This window comes from Hyposmocoma kahamanoa, unplaced genomic scaffold (genome assembly GCF_003589595.1).
Source record: "Hyposmocoma kahamanoa isolate Upper Pololo Valley unplaced genomic scaffold, ASM358959v1 100021, whole genome shotgun sequence".
NCBI lineage: Eukaryota > Metazoa > Arthropoda > Insecta > Lepidoptera > Cosmopterigidae > Hyposmocoma > Hyposmocoma kahamanoa.
In genome coordinates, this window is record NW_020653200.1 from 2,489,572 (window position 1) to 2,507,089 (window position 17,518).

General features: G+C 36.6%; 1 protein-coding gene across 2 annotated transcripts; it reads right to left on the bottom strand.

Annotated features, from left to right (window-relative positions):
• Positions 1-1,624: 1,624 nt before the first annotated feature.
• LOC113239875 lies at positions 1,625-14,194 on the bottom strand. 2 transcript variants are annotated; one of them, XM_026477045.1, is made up of 9 exons: positions 14,079-14,194; positions 13,121-13,294; positions 9,927-13,009; positions 9,680-9,848; positions 6,882-6,953; positions 6,550-6,727; positions 6,180-6,417; positions 3,917-5,068; positions 1,625-2,636 (listed from the first exon to the last, which is right to left on the bottom strand). In XM_026477045.1, the coding sequence occupies exons 1-9, from the start codon at positions 14,192-14,194 to the stop codon at positions 2,206-2,208; spliced, it is 5,613 nt and encodes a 1,870-aa protein (XP_026332830.1). In that variant the 3' UTR covers positions 1,625-2,205. The 2 variants fall into 2 exon arrangements, with proteins under 2 accessions (XP_026332830.1, XP_026332821.1); XM_026477036.1 differs by having other exon boundaries at positions 1,625-2,639.
• Between the last annotated feature and the right edge of the window lie 3,324 nt (positions 14,195-17,518).

Sequence of the window (17,518 nt, forward strand, 5' to 3'; positions counted from 1 at the left end):
ACCATGGGACCTGTAAAGGGCCCGAAACGTCGGTTTGTTTGAAAAAACAAATATACGCGATTTAAATCTGGAAAAACAGTTTCATTTCCTATAATTATTATTATTAATAAGACGTGTGCCACACAACCACAACTTCTTCACAAACGTGTGTCTTGTGTTGGATACAAGCAACCGGCAAAACCGAAGTCGTGGTGGTTTAAAAATTAAATTAGTTATCCAGAAATAGTTATCCAGAAAGTTGCCAACCATAGTTAAAAAAGGTTACCTATCAGTAGTGCGAAATTGCGAAATGACATTTTCTATAAATAACGTTTATTCGAATTTTCATAACCTCGTAAGTAATTTTGAGAGGAAAATGTTTTTTCTTTTAAACCTAACTTAACCTAACCTAACCGAAACTAATCGTGTCTTTGCTATAAACATCAACAGATATTGAAAGAACAACGGTTTCATTATAATTCGGTTTTCGGTGTAATGAAAATTCGATCAAACGTTATTTCGGAGAAAAATTCGAGTTTGTGATAGGTTACCGTTAAAAAAATAACTTGACCTGTGGCTCATGCGGTAAGAGCAACTACGGTGCAGCGTGATAGCAGGTCCAAGTCCCACCCGAGTCGAAAAAAATGTTCTATGTGATCGATCTTTGTATTAATAATCATAACAAAACTAGTGTTCTTTCACAAAAAAAAAAACTCGATAATACATCTTTAACTTGTATTTATATTTGGGTAATTTTCAAGTTAGTTTTCTCTACCTAATTTCCGTGGCAATTTTTATTATTTAAATATTGTAGAACATAGTTTTTATTTAATATACGAGTGTAGTCCTGAAATATTATTGAATACATCACGATTATTTACTCGAATACTTAACCGAATGTAGGTAGAGAAAACAAACCTGAAAATTACCCATTTTCGAAATTTACATATTTGTAAGTTTTTTGTATAATTGTTTATCCTCAATTTTATACAAAAGATCAAACACGACGCTTGAGATGAGATTTATAAATAATTTAAAAAAGGATCAAAATTAAAATCACACAGCAGTAGTCAGAGTTCAATGGCAATAAAAATTTAAAATAAGCTAAACAATTAAAAAATGAACAATGCGATTAAAAAATTAATAAAGTTTTATAGCAATTTCTGCTAAATAAATATGTTACTCATTAGAAGAATATTATAATGATTCATTCGTCTATATTATAATATTAATAGTTAGATTAAAGAAGTACATTAGATTAAAACTTAGATCCGTCTCTGTCTTCAGACACTGCTACGCCCTTCAGAGTTTTTATTATGTTTGATGTACAGTCAACAACACATCATCTATACGCTTTTTTTCGAATGTCGCCTCTAGGGCGACGGAACCAAATACGTCAATGTGTAGCTTGATATGTTGCCGTCCGTATGTAGAACTATTGAGAATACAAATACCAATAAAATAGCAACTACGCAATAAACCTTAACAGACGCTATATGCGTAAACGTGTTCGCTACAGCCAAGTAATGTGACTGGGCACGTCATGTATACTTATGTGGACAAATGACCATTCGTCCCCAGGTTGACCAACAAGCATTCCAATACCTACAAATAAATACCTTATATTATTACGCGTCATGTGTGTTGGAGTTAAATTCTTTTTACAGGACAGCGTTTATAGGTATAGCGTCACCGTGTTCATTGGTATCATTTAAAACGAAGACCAAAGCCAAGCTAATAGTTTTACGGTTCATTATCAACTCCGCCAGTTAATGTGAAGTTCAACTTGAACTCCAAAGTCCTAACTCTTTAAAATGGCAACATATACATGATGTTAAATTAGACTTTTAAATGAATTAATTTAAGTATTGTTTAGTATTACAATAATATTACATTCGCTATAACTTAAGTGCATTAAAAACTTCTGCGTAATCCATAAATACTAAAAATGCGTCAAAAATGTCATGGACACTAAAGTTTCAAATTAACGCAATTAATGGACATACATAATTAAAGCAGACATTATATCCGTTTAGTTGTCACTAAATTCGCCAAGCAAGCAATATTAATGCTTAATCACCTACACATAATGACTAAACTATCATAATACGTACCTTAACAGCGTCTATTGTGCGGATTAATATATATTCTACTTTGTACCTACACCTAAAAAAATACAATTTTAAAATGCGGGATGGTGCGATGTACCACCCTCTAGACAATATCTTACTGGTTTATGTCTATATCGGTGGTTTTATCGCCAAAGGTGGGCTCATCTTTCAAGAAAGTTCCGGAGCGCTCCATCATGGGGATTTCTGGAGGCTTGTCGTTCTCTTCGCGCCTGCTAACGTGGTTCGCGGGCCGCTTGCTTTGTTTCGTATTATATTTGTTAACTGGCGACTCTTTCACCATTTTTGGAACCATTTTCGCCGAACTGGACTTCGTAGCGTTCATTAATGAACCGGGCAACTTCCTTTCTGTGGTTTTCTGTCTACTTATGTTGCTCGTGCTGCTGCTGGTGCTCTTAGTAGCCTGTGGACATCGCCTCTGTGTCTCGGACTTAGATTCCCATTTGTTCCCCGGGTTCATATACACTGGGATCTTCGTTTTTAATTTGTTATTGCCTTGAACCGCAACTGGATACTTTGAAGACTTTACTGCTGCAAAAGAAACAAAAATACTTAGTTGACAAATGGAATTTAACCTACTTTTATTTTCGGTCTAAATCTCGTATATTTGTCTTTTCTAACAACCAAGAAATATTAAACATAACTGGTGACTTTACTTACTCAGCCAGCCGTGAAAATGGGACCTGTAAAGGTCCCAAAACGTTGGTTGGTTTGAAAAAATAAATATACGCAATTTAGTTCCGCAAAAATAGTTTCATTTGCAATGAGTAGAAATTCGCGAAGAGTTGGCTGGCAAGTACAATTTGATAATAATGGAAGTAAAATAATTAAAAAATAAAATTAATTTGCTACTCGGCTAATAAAGTTAATTTGCACGACTTAACCTTCACTGGGATCGCGGAGGAGCAAATTAATTTAGTTTCATTTTATTAACATGGGAGTTCTGCAAAGTAACGTCTGAATATATTAGCATTGAACCGCTGTCTTGATGCTACTTTCCTAATATAGAAGAATCTATTGTAAACACGCATTGCAAACAATGACGCCAAGCGATACCTTCGCCACCGTTTTAGCGCCCGAGAGTAACTTGTAAGTGTACACAGATGTACACAATAAGAGTAATAAATAACTTCTAAACACGCCTGTAAATTCGTCAACTACAGCAAAATGTGTAATAATGTTCAAATTATATTACGAGAAAACATGGTGTATTACCCACACTGTACGCGACATCGACATTGTTTAGATATTTATTGATTGAATATCATGTTTTTCTAAAACGATATCATATAAGTATTTTTGTGAAAGTATTCCACTAGTAAATTTGTTTGAAAACCATTCTGCCAAATCATTACGGCGATAACTGCGCTCCGATTGGCCAGCCCGAATTCGAAACGATTGACGGTTCTCGTCGATTGTTTCACTTCAAATCGACCAGTTTAACTTGAGCTTTGCTAGAATGGCCGAAAATTGAAAAATTACATATGTAATATTTAATTACCGATGAATTGTGATTACATTTGTTTTGTATATTTCGCGGATTTCCCACACCACCGAGCGGAACAGCCCGCCATTGTATTTATTACAATAAATACAGAATATTTTTGGAATATAAGGAGACCTACACACAGGCCAGTTGTTAGCACTGTACTATTTCAGCTTTCTAATTTGTGATTTCAGCGTAAACGAGAGTTGATATTTAAAAGTGATATAAAGCCCATTTGCCTGATGAGTTGCCAGGGATGGATGGCCCTTATATCGTCTCTATTTCTGGTTATATACTCGATGGTAAATGGTGAAGTACTTACATTCTACAGATCCTTTAGTTGTGTGCTTTGTCTTAGTGTATGTAGCATACTTGTTGCTATTCTGCGACTCGCTGAGAGAGTCAGTAGATGGCTCGGCAGTGCGCGGGCGCGATGAGGTTGCCAGGCTGTCTTGTGACATGGTCTGCGCTTGCGCCTCGCTCGTCTGCCGGCCCTTAACGCGACTCGTCCGCATGTTCCGAGCCTGTATAGGGCTCGAATTTCTTGATGATTCACTGGAGGAAATTCTCGGAGCAAGTTTTCTTGCAGATATTTTTTTATCATTCTCTTTAGACATCCTCGGCTCTAGGTATCGAGGTTTAGTATTTTCATAAGGCAGCACACGCGTCGTCGAGGCTTTGCTAACCATACGCTCTTGAGATTGAGTATTTTTAGACAAATTGTATTTCGCTCTTTCTTCTTGAGCTTTAGTCGTTCTGATTTTTGGGGGCATTCCACGAGATTTTCGGTCTCGCAGATCGTTGTTACTTTTTAACATTTCTATGGGCGCATTGGGGGCGGTGGGTCTCGACGCATACGGAACGAACGATGCTCGAACATGATCTATGTCTATGCTGCGTGTACCCAACGTGCTGTTGGGTTTATTGTTTTGGACATTAAAAGGACTTCGATTTTTTCTATTCTGCAAAGGTGAGGGTGAAAAAGGAAGAACTTGACCGCCGTATATTATGCACCCAAGCTCTCGCAGCCTTTTTCGGAGATCCGCAGGCAAATCTTTAAAAGCCTGAGTTGTCACTACACGAGGCGCCACCCTGACAAGTGCGCCTTCACACTGCAAGCGCCAGCCACACAAGTGACTATACAACAAATGCTGGTCGTGGCTGGCTTTGGTTTGATTTTGAGCTGTAGTAATCACATCCGGTTTGGAAAAATGCTGGTGACGTATTTCATGTATCAAAGCAGAAAGAAAAGCGTAGGCACGGCAAGTTTCTTCTGGCGGTGCCCACTCGATAGCCGCGGCTAGGCAGTCGTCCAGCGCCTGCTCGGCGGGAAGGGGCGGATCGGGCGGCAACGTAGCAATGTCCCGCAAGACGGCCTCAAGTCGTGGCGCCACGAAGTGCGCAGCCGCGTTTACAAGGCGCCGACACATACGCGCTACTGTCTCAGCCCACCGACTGTTTTGGAGCATAGACACTGTAAAGAAAAATTAAGGCACTGCATCATTGTTCTGGTGTCACATCTTTTACAATTCATGGGCTAGTGGAACTTAATTTTCTTTATAATTTACCATGTTATCGCTGTCAGGAATGAATAGATCTCAGACTAGAGTCGATTGGTACACATGGCCTGAATCTTTATAATTATTAACGTAATTTTTGGTTATAATTGTCTGCTAATAAATACTCTAATTATTATGAACTTAATATCTGACTGTCTAATGTTCTATCTACCGACCCGAGAAATGTGGAATACCCGGGGAGATTACAGGCTCCCTGGTAAGATTGGGGTACGGCGGCGGCGGGCGTCCAATCCCAGCCATCCGCCAGTGACACGTCTTCAAGGGCGTCTCTGACGGACCCGGTCTTGGACATGGACTTGGGGTTTGTGGTGAGCTGCAGAGACGGACACGTTTGTCTGCTCCGGCAGTGTGTGCCCGGTGCGTTTGTCTCATGCGCGTCTTAGTAGCGGTCTTGACGATAGCCTAAAGCGAGAAGACGCACGCACGAGACACGTGAGTTGCCCTTTAAGTAGTAATCTATATCCGGACATTGTCGTAGAACACTGCGACACACATCTCCGGTACTAACCCGGAAAGCTAGTAGAGGATGAGAGCTAGACATTCTCCGGTCCCTCCAGGCGCGTAAGTTTCTGGAAACTGGAGAGACGCCTCGGCGTCGGCATGTGAGCGTGATTTATAGCTCCGCCACCGAGAGATTTAGACTTAAGAGTCAAAGGCGTAGCGGTGCCAACCGTTACTTGTGTAATGCGCAACGGGAAGTGAGCGTGCCTAAAGCTCCAATATCTGCCTAGAAAATAGGGAGAGTACTGTACGTGCAGCCGGGGCGACTCACCCGAGGCACTAGCCTCTTGAGAAACGAATGAAGTAAGTGACAACGGTCTGCGACAAGTGGCTGATCTGGGGTCAGCACCTGGAGACAGCATCGGATAAGGTTCCTGTGCACGCATAGGTTATAGTGCCTTCTCGTATACCCTAAGGGTCGGTAGGGAGGGTCACTATAATCAAAGCTAATGTAGAAGGGTACGGGGCTGTTCAAAGTTCTAAAATAAATAAAATGTTACAAACCTGCGAGGCCACACCCGTAAACAGTGTCGACTACATTTTCCAAGGTCAAATTAACAACGAGTTGTTGGTAGCATTTATCAATAAGTTCTTTAGGCAGCGTCGCAAACGCCTTTGTAGCCCACACTTTTGAAAAGTACTTGGTTATCCATTTTAAGCACTTCCGATATAAATCGTCTAGGCCGTAAACAGAAGAAAGAGGGAAGCATTCCAAAACTCCAGCAATACAAACAGGGCATGGCTGAAAGTAATTGTAAACATTGAACTGTGCTGTTTCATGGAATGAAAGATTTATTGCCTTGAAAAAATTGACGAATTTATACAAATTTACAAAAAAAAATCTATATTTGAATAACAGATATTAACAATTTACCCTGTGAAAATGGTGACAGTATTTGGCTTTGAGTGTGAACATAATGGCTTCTTTTAATCCCTCTAAGCCTAGCATATCAGCTATGGTTGCCAACTCCACGATGCTGATGGAATCCGGAATGGTGGACACTCCTGAATATATATGACACAGTGCAAAATGCACTACATTGAACGAGAATCTGTAAAAGTAAAAAAGTGTAGTCCTCTCATCATGATCTCGCGTACAGAGAATATCTCACTTTGAGATATTTGTAAAAGGCGATGCACAGGTTGCAAGAGTATATTTAAAAATTGTTAACGGATTGTTTGTTAGAATCGTGCAACTTTACTTACGGGGGTAATACAATAACATTCCCTGCGCTCTCTACCCAGCCTCCGCTTAATATTCCCGCGAAGTATTGGCATCTGCAAGTTTTCAATAAAACTCAATGTCTGATTATATTACTATTGTGTCGTATAAATAATATTGGACGTTATTAATTTTAGACAACTGGTTGACGTCTTTACCATCTCAGTCAGCCGTGACCATGGGACCTGTAAAGGGCCCGAAACGTGGGTTTGTTTGGAAAAAACAAATATACACACGATTTAGATACGAAAAAATAGTTTCATTTCCTATTTATAACAAAGGCGAAAACCTAAGAACTCGATAGAGCCTTTTATTTCAACAAGAATAAAAACAGTAAGTCATCAAAATGTGCTCTAGACTACTTAGCACCGTCGTAGAAAGTGTGTTTATGGTCGAAATTTAAGTATCTTCCGACTATCAACTTATAGTGTGCCTTAACACAGGAGCAGTAACTAACTATACATACTGCAGTAATAGTAAGTAAATCTCATTCATACTATGCAGTTAATAACTTAATTGAAGTATTTATATCTACTTTGTTTGTTTTAAACAATTATTAAATATTTCAAAACATTGAGAGCTTAATATAATAGCAGTACAAGGGCGTTAAGGGGCAAATGGGGGTTTTAGTCGCGTACGCAAGACGCCCGACACGACCTTTGGTTAGTGCTCTGCCGTGCTAATCATGATCTAGGAACAAATTATAATTTAGTTTTTATAAAAAAATATCTATTTGGAGTTTTCATCGTAACAAATAAATTACAGGAACACGTCACAACGCAGAAATATTATTAAGGCACATTTTTATATTATGCAAATAAAAGATTGTAACCTTTGATTGTAAGATTGTATTTTGTATTAATTCAGGGGATTAAGGAGGGTAAAATTCTTAATAGTTTTCATTTAATTTTGTTTGCGCCATCTCTGAGTTACTTTATTATTTATTTTGGGTGCGTTCGTAAACTGTTTGGGATTTACATTAATACATATGGTTGAATTTAAATATTAGGGGTTAAAGTATGAAATTGCCGTTTTATTGCAATAGGTTCTTTGAATTTTCATAGAATCTTCATGGTTTGAGGTTTTCGAATGAACCTTTTTTCAAATGGTTTCTGTCATTTTTTTTTTTTTAAATTTGAAACATTTGAATATCGACTTTCAATTGTTTTTGTTATTCAATTTAGACAAGAAAGATGGATACTGCGAAAATTCGAGTGATTTTTGAATACGAGTTCCGACGCGGAACTAACGCGGCAGAAACAGCCCGCAATATCAATGCTGCGTTTGGAGAGGGGTCTACTAATGAACGCACCGTGCGATTTTGGTTTAAACGCTTTCGTGATGGAAATTTCGACTTAAAGAACGAGCCACGAGGAAGACCGCCCACACAGGTGAATAACGATGAATTAAGAGAGATAGTGGAAGCCGATCCTAGTCAAACTACCCAGGAATTAGCGGCATGGTTTAACGTTACCTTACCCACAATATTGACTCACTTGCGTCAAATCAATAAAATAAAAAAATACGAAAAATGGGTGCCTCATGATTTGACTGATCTGCAGAAAGAAACGCGTGTTGAAACTTGTGTTGCCTTGTTGAACCGGTACAGAAATGAAGGAATATTGGATCGAATTGTAACATGTGATGAAAAGTGGATTCTTTATGATAACCGGAAAAGAAAAATGCAATGGCTGACCCCAGGTCAAATGCCACAACAGTGTCCTAAAGCAAAACTTACCAATAAAAAGGTAATGGTAACTGTTTGGTGGTCTCAGCATGGTGTTATTCACTATAGTTTTCTCCGATCTGGTCAAGCAATAACGGCAGATGTCTATTGTGCCGAACTCCGAACCATGTTGACAAAACTAGCAGTAAAACAGCCCCGACTCATGAATCGATCTTCACCATTATTGCTCCACGACAACGCGAGACCTCACACAGCACGAGAAACCATTTTGACCCTTCAGGAACTGCAGTTAGAAACCATTCGTCATCCTCCGTATTCACCAGACTTTGCTCCAACGGACTACCATTTTTTTCGTGATTTGGACAATTATCTACGTGACAAGAAGTTTTCTTCCCAGGAGGCAGTACAAAATGCTTTCACACAGTTTGTGCAGTCTAGATCGTCGGAGTTCTATCGCAAAGGCATTAATAAACTTCCCATTAGATGGCAGCAATGTATAGATAATAATGGCAACTATTTTGATTAAATAAATTTGTTAAAAATTTTAAAAATAAACAATTTAGATTTTCAGTACAAATCGGCAATTTCATACTTTAACCCCTATTATTTTCATCATACAAACAATGCGAAAAAGGCCTTAGCAGGTCAATTGTCTTAGACAGTCAAAAGTTTCGATAAATGTAAGAAATGTAAGCATCGGCAACTCACATCGGTAAGAATTAATTCATGTATACCACTAATTTATATACATACCAATACATGTGAACACATAGGTCTAAAGTTTATTATCTGTGTTCACACACATAGGCAACAATGCTACGTGTTTACCAGCTTTATGCAATATTCAATCAGAGGCAGTTGACCAGTGGCTATCAAAAACCTGATAGCATTAACGGGGCGTACGTACGTAGCGTAAAGGAAGGTTCAGTTCAGTCTCATAGGTCAGTGTCATAGGTGTGAAGGAGATCTTTAAATGAGAGTTTTTCCTCTGGCATAAAAGGGTCGGCCCGGAGCCCAGATACGGCCGTAACCAGGAATTGTGTGACTTTAATATAAAAAACGCTGCTGTATCAAAATAAAGAAGTTGTTATTTACCTTGATGACAGAATACATTTATGTGCTTTGATCCGTCTCCCGGAAACCTCAACTATGACATCTGGGGCTATTTCTTCAAGAAACATTCTCAGCAGATCCTGGCCTAATCTCGACTGACAGTTGCCAATCAGACTGGACGTTTGACTTGTATCCTCTGTAGTACTGTTCTCTGAAATAAGCAATTTTGTAAAAACCTCACGCATCATAGAAGTACACAAGTTTATTCGGAACAAAACATAATACTAACCAATTACAGATCGACACATACTACTTTGCACACTGCTGACTTCGGACATATCAGAAATTTGCTCTTCTATTTCTCCTGGACTTGGAGAGACTCCCATTCTCATTGGGGAACGCGTTCTGTTTGACATTATGCCAGGCATACTGCGGCTGAATTCGTTTTTCAGATGAGGAAATAGTCTATTTAAACTTAAAGCATTTTCTGAGTGGAAAGAACTAATGACTTCAATGGACCTAGGAGCACTAGCGTTATTTTGATCACTCCAGTTATTTTCTGGTATTGATCTTGTCATTCTTACATCCAATACTTTGTGTTCATGTACTGTCATAGAAGTATTAGGTTTCTGGATGGGCTTATCCAAATCTGAGAGTTTAACAAAAACATCATCGCTTTGAGAATCATTGCTTTTAGGATTTGACACTGTGTTTTGTTGATTTGAATTGACTGCAACGATTGTAGGTTGATCTACACCCTTGACACTGAAGCCCTTTGGGTCAGGTATGCTTTGTTGTTTTGAAGAACATTCTTGGGGAATTCTAATAATTTCCGATATTGATACATTTGGATCGTTACATAACGACTCATACTTTTCAAAAATACAGGTGGACTCATTCGTTTTGCTTATCATTGGAAACTGTGCAGGAGTTCCTTCGGTAGACGAATCTCTACCTTTATTTTGATTTGTTTTTGAAATACTTTTGTTTTCAACAATGATACTTTTTCTGACATTTAGTGATGAGCTAAGCCTGGCGGGCATTTCTTTTACTGGGCATTTGTCACCAAGATCGATGTACATGGAAAAAATGTTCTTCTTTTCATTTGTATTTTCAGAAACATTATTTTTTTTAGGCGGCATTGAATCTGGCAAACTTGATAAATCAATGTAAAACTTATGACTGGACCTTTCACTGCTGTCGGAATCAATGGAGCTTCTGCTTTTATTGCAATTATCATTGCTACTGTGTTTGGACTCATTTATCAAATTGTAACATGTCCTGTCGCCGGGTCTAGTAACACTTGAAGTATTTTTATCTCCATCTGATTTCGGATGGCGCGACATATCTACAACCCATGCGGACACATTCGACGGCCGAGGACTTTTTTTGTGGCCAGTATCTTCTGTTTCTGGTATGTAAGCACCTGACACGATTGGTATATTTTCTATTTTTCGGCGTGTTACAGGACTTCCGCTATAACTGCCACTTTGTGGCAAGTGGTCCTCAATAGACGCGCCTCCGGATACTATAGGCGACGACTCATTGTATTTTAACATATTTTTCTTAACGTTTACATGATTTTCATGCCCAACTACAGTTGCGTCACTTTCACTTTCTTCAGACTCGTATTGCCTCAAAGTAGATGACTTTATGGACATTATAGAATTATGTGGCGTGTTAGACACGAACACTGTATTTGAAGAGAGCGATACTTCTTTATCAATTGTGGGTTCTGAATGTTCATAAGATTTCGCAATCTTATTTTCTTCTTCATTGCGATCTGCTGTTTCAAAGGCATTCGTGCATAAAGAATCCTCAGTAATTGGGGTCATTTCAAAAATAGTAGGCGATAAATCTTTTTGCATTGAATCTGGATCTTTTTGATCGCCTTGTTCTAACGAATCTTCATTGTCGTTACTTTCTGACCAATCGTTAGGACTTGCATCTAACTTAGCAGTAGAACAAGGAACAGGTTCACTAGGCGCCGGTAATGCATCTGACACGATATTCCTATATGTTGTTTCCTTTGATTCTACTTGTATTTTAATTGTATCATTATCTTCATCAACTAAACTTGCTGCATCAATAAAGCAGGACGTTGACTTAAAAGGCGACTTTTTAACTAAACTTGGACTAAAAGTCTCATCATAATTTGAAGATTGACTCTTGCGATTTCCAACATCTTTTACACCAGAATGCTGGCGTTCACTACTGATGAATTTGTCACAAATTTGCTTGTCTGCCTGTTTTGGAGGAAAAACCGATTCCCAGGAACCAGTTTCAGATGACAGTGAAGATGATTCTAATATAACTATTTCTTCGTTCTGTCGCTGTTTTTCTTCCTTGGAAGATTCATAGCTCGTGGCATCTTTAGACTGTGGTGACGGATTAGGAAATATTCCATTGACGTCGGAGGAGCCACTAAGGGTGGATGTGGCAATCCTTTTAAGCCTTTGATAATTCTTATCTGCTAAAGAACTTGACATAGAATCATTGATATCATCGGTTGTCAAATCGTGTAATGTACTCTCTGTCAAGGACACATCTGTTAATGTAACGTCTTTGTGGCTGCCCATGCTCTCTAATAGCCCAGTGTTCTCCAATCCCGAATCAGATGATGTAACATTATTTTCCATTCTGGTAATGTTATCACCAACATTTAAGTGTGACGTGCACGCCGTACTTACGCCTGGCGAATAGTTGGGCGCTGCAGACAAGTAATCCGAGGAGGAACTGGGGTCGTCGGCTACTAAGCTATCTGGTGATAGTGCAGAAGAAACCTCCGCTTCTTTATCTACCACTCCGTCTTGAGAACCAGCTATGTATCGATTTGAACTCACAGTTGATTCAAGGTTTGATTTACTATAAAGTTTTTGACTAGCAAGACCGTTTACTTTTTGTTCATCAGTTGCCGAAGATTGATCCAGATTATTTTCCTTGGGATGCTGACTGTTATCTAAAATATCACAACTTATGGAATGTTTCACTGTTTTGGATGAATGACTAGAAGTAAGAGAGAGAGATGTAGGTTTATTACGTTGAGTTTTTATAATAGACTGGAAGGCATTGGAGAGAGCATCCTGTTCAATCAATTCCTTTTCTAATAAGTTACTGTCTATGGGCACCAGAGCATAGTACTCCTTAGTCAAATCTGTGCTCGGACTGGAGCTTATAGGTTTCTCAAAACCTGTTTCAACATTATATGGACTTATGCACTTCGGGGTCAGAAATACATCTGATTCATCTCCTCGCTCTTCTTTCGTTTTTACATTGGTGGTGGGATTTGACTGGACAACGTTTAAGTTTTCGTCTAGGTAGGTAATTATGTCTTCTTCTTGATTTTTGATGTTGCATTCAGTGTAGGCGTCACTGAAAAATGAAGGCAGAAATAAATGTGAATAATAATGATAACTAAGAACTTAAACCATAAACTTACATTAATGTTGAGTGTTAAGATGTTAATATGTTAGCAATTCTTACCTTATAAAAGAATAAATTTCATCAAAAGTATTTTTGCCAATATTCACATGCAAAATCGCTTGAAGCTTATGATAAAATTTATTGGTGCGTGCTTTTAATATGCAAGAATGGGTTAATATTTTTAACTTTCCACAAACTAGTTCAAGATCAGAGTATATGGATTCATCAAATATTCTGCAACAAATATCACAAACACATAATACATTTGATGATTAAGATACTACTCTTACCTATATGAAAACATTCACAAACAAATAAAGCATAATAAAAGCAAAATATGTTTGTTTTGGACATGTCATGGTAGTGTTAAAAACAATATGACAAATGGCAATAAAATAGATACTTATACGAATTACTGCATTTGTTTTTGGCTTTTGTATATATCTAATAAAATATTTAAATTTTACATAAATATTTGCCAAACTTATGCACCGCCCACAAATAAGGGTTTTCAAAACACCAAAGAATGGCTCAAAGAGAGATCAAACGGCTAATTCAAGAGCACTACATGAGAAACTGCAAGGGTACTTTACCATAATTGGGTTCATGTGAATTTGGTTAAACATTTATTTGTTCTTTTAAACCAAATTTCGTAGGACCAAACTCAGTGGGTTTTACTATTTAGCAAGAAGACAAGTAATTCAATCAGTCTTGTTTTTTTTTTTTTTCAGTAAAATGTGTATAGGTTACAGTTCCTTTCACTCCTGTTAATAGTTAATCAAGTTAAACCTGTCAATAAATCTTGGAAAATATGTACATATTTATCATATCTTAACATGTTTTGACTGTACGAATCATTTGCATTTTGGAATTGTTTACAAAATTCTGTAAAATCACAGGGATCTTATTAAGCCTTTACTTTGCGTACATGAATAAAACATTATATAGGGTTGCACCTTAAATTAAGTTAGATGGAAAAAACCAACCCCCTTTGAATTTAAATGATTTCAGAAGTTACCTAGCCACATCCTCCTCTAGCTGTCTCTGTAGATACAGCTCCAACTGTGATGCCTCATCGGAGTTTGAGGGTTCGCTCGCCGGCAGCGGCTTAATACTCGAGCTCGCGCCCGGCATTAAGCATCTCTTACTGTTAAATAAGATATAATACTAACTAAACTACAATTTTCAATCATTTAAAATAAAGTTAAAGTCTAAAGTAGTACTTTTCTTCAATTTGCTTATTTATGCTCATGGTACTTAATTAACTTTCGTTTATTGCAAAGATAGCTGTGTCCCACCAAAAAATATATCCACAATAAAATATTTCGAATGCACTTCAATATAATAAAATGCTTTCCACCACCTATAAATTCGTTTCCATCTATTTTAAACATAAAGTAAACAAACACCATGATTTAGTGATGGCCAATTTTACTGACAAGTACAAATAAAAAAAATAACTGATTTGTTTAATTGAGTCATACTAGCGGTTGTCATTACATAACATATAAAAGCATGTTTAAAATTTCCGAAATCTTAATTTTAAATCCTCCTACATATACTTACACTTAGATACTTGTTTATTTGTGATTGAAATTTTTAGATTTACTAATCAATTACAAAAATTTTAATTGAATGAACTGAATGTTTTTTCCATACAGCACAGGATATTTTTTTATTAAAGATGTATGAAAAGTCTATGGTTGCATAAAGACTTTTCATACATCTTTAATAAAAAAATATCCTCACTCATTTTTCAAATACAATTTTACGATGTTATTCAAATGAATATTGTTGGAAAGTGATGAGATATTACGTCAAAATCTTTGAAATATACATGAAAGAGTTACTTATTTGATTGATAGAGTAAGTATTTCAGAAATTCAACCAAACTGATTTGTTTACATTTTGTTTAAAATGGATTGGAAAAAACTACCTACTACTAAACTACTTTTGCCATGTCAATTCTATATAAACTTTTAATAACACAATACTGTAATTATTGACTTGAATTCAGTAAAACAAATGTATATTATGCAAAGTATACATTAGGTATGCATTCATAGTAATATCCACTGGTTAGTAAAAAAAACAAAATGTAATTTACTATAACTCTCCTTAAATTAAACCTGTAAAGTTTAATGAAATGTTTGATGATTTCATTACTTTTAAATACTACGAAAAGGAATGGCTGTATGGTCTGATAGTAGCTAAGTATGTATGCCTCCTACATTGCTATTCAAATAATGCTCATTAAAATTCCTATGAGTACATACAGCCATTAGCAATCAGTGGAACCATTTGCAGTTACTGCTTGTTGTTATTCAGTTACACAATGACAAAAACATACCTTGCACATAAGAGACAAAATGGGGCCTGTCATGTATGATCTTATTGGCATAATAAATGGCAATGCTTCTTTATTATTACACTAGATAGCTTAATACTTTAATAAAAAATTAGAAATGCAAAACCCATAAATGAGATTAAATTTGTAAGGTACCTGAAATACTTTCCATATATGCCAGCAGATGTCTAAATTATGATATTAATGTTCTCGAAAACTATTTTCCGAGGAAAACGTACGCGCATCGCAACAAGTAAACAGTCTGCGTCTAGGGCGCAGATCAATAAATTTGTACCTAGGTATTATCCTGATGAATTTAACAGGCACCCACTGAACACTAAAAGATCAGTCTGAGCCATTACAATTTCATGTACACTAGCGACAATGTCACTTCGTATGCGGCGTTTTCGTTTTAACACAGTTATAGCTTTTCATGAACTACTTTAGGTAACTTCGTTTAAAACATGTAAAAATGTTTGTACTAACCGAACCTTTACATGCAATTGTAAGTTCAATTAAGTTACGAAGTTAATTACGACACAAAATGCAGAAACCTGTTAAATAGATATTTTTAACATAAAACCTTCTCACACAGACACTACATGTGTTAAATACATAACTAACTGTCACGCTGTCACACATCATCTCCATATTACGTTCAATACCATGTTTTGTGGCCAATAAAAAATCAGTATAGAGCTCAACATGCCGCTAGATAAACTAGATCTTTCAACTAAAGATCAAAAACTTACTTGATCGTCTTTAATCACTTCAGATATTGTCTACATGCTACCAAACCATAGCGGTCAACCTTCGTTCAATAAATTGTGAGAAATCAGTTTTGCGTAAAACTTAACGAAACAACGGTATTGATTTTTGCCAGTCCTTTATGAGAGAACAAAATGCAACACACAAGTCATAAATGCATTGAGAGCGCCATCTAGTAGTGGAAGTATTTTTGAATATCGTCGGCAAAATTCGAAAACCTCGTAATCTCCATTAACTTTTGACTACGCACAAAGAAACACAATGAATGGAAATAATTATACAGCAATCTATCAATATACATTTACTTTGCAACTTAAAACGGGTCTACAAATTATACGTATTTTAAACTTAGATTGCCCGATATCGTGATAGAAGAGTAAAAATGGAATTTCGTCTAAAAACGGAATTACAAGATTACAAGACTCGGTGTCTGACAGAGCAACAAGAGAGTATTATCTATACATATGTGTGTGTGTGTGTGTGTGTGTGTGTGTGTGTGTGTGTGTGTGTGTGTGTGTGTGTAAATACATATATATATGTATTATATACAATTTAACGAACGCAATTGCTTCATCATTTTTAAATGGAAAATTTAATTATTTCTAATTTACAGGTGAAAAACAATATACTATAAATGCTTGTCCTAACTTTATCAAAACAAAATTTACGACATCATGTTACTTCACGAATCAATAAAGTTTTAATCAAAAAACATTTGTGCATTTAACAACACCTTATCACATAGCCATAAAAACAGTATATCGTAATAAACAATATTATATTTGTGTATATTCTGAATGAAAAGTTGAGGATTTATCATATTATAAAGCATTGCAACTAAACGAAGAATCATGAATATAATAGAAACATGTCAAGTTATTCTAGAAGACGTAAATTTAATTTTACATCTTGTACCCACTTCCGTGCTCATACATTTATTGTATGGGAGTAACTATAGTTCATCTCAATATATTCTAGTAACAGTAACATTTTTCGTCTTTCGAGACAAACTAAGGCGTCTAACTGGCCATACAGCCAGACAAATCTTAGACTATACTTCTTTTCATGTTTTCTCGGGAAATCGTTATATCTATCTCAAAAGCAAAACAATTGGAAATCCAATTCATTGTAAATGAAATGTAAGCAAACAGGTAATTGACCCTACATTAAACAGTTTAGTGGTGGCCAATTGCTACCAGTTACAAATCAATTAATGATGATTTAGAATGATTCAATAAAATTAGAAATATGATTTATCTGTTGACCATGCAGAAATAATAACTTAAATTTATTTAAAAAGTTATAACACCGGGAGTACTTTATAATAATTCATCGTTACTTTG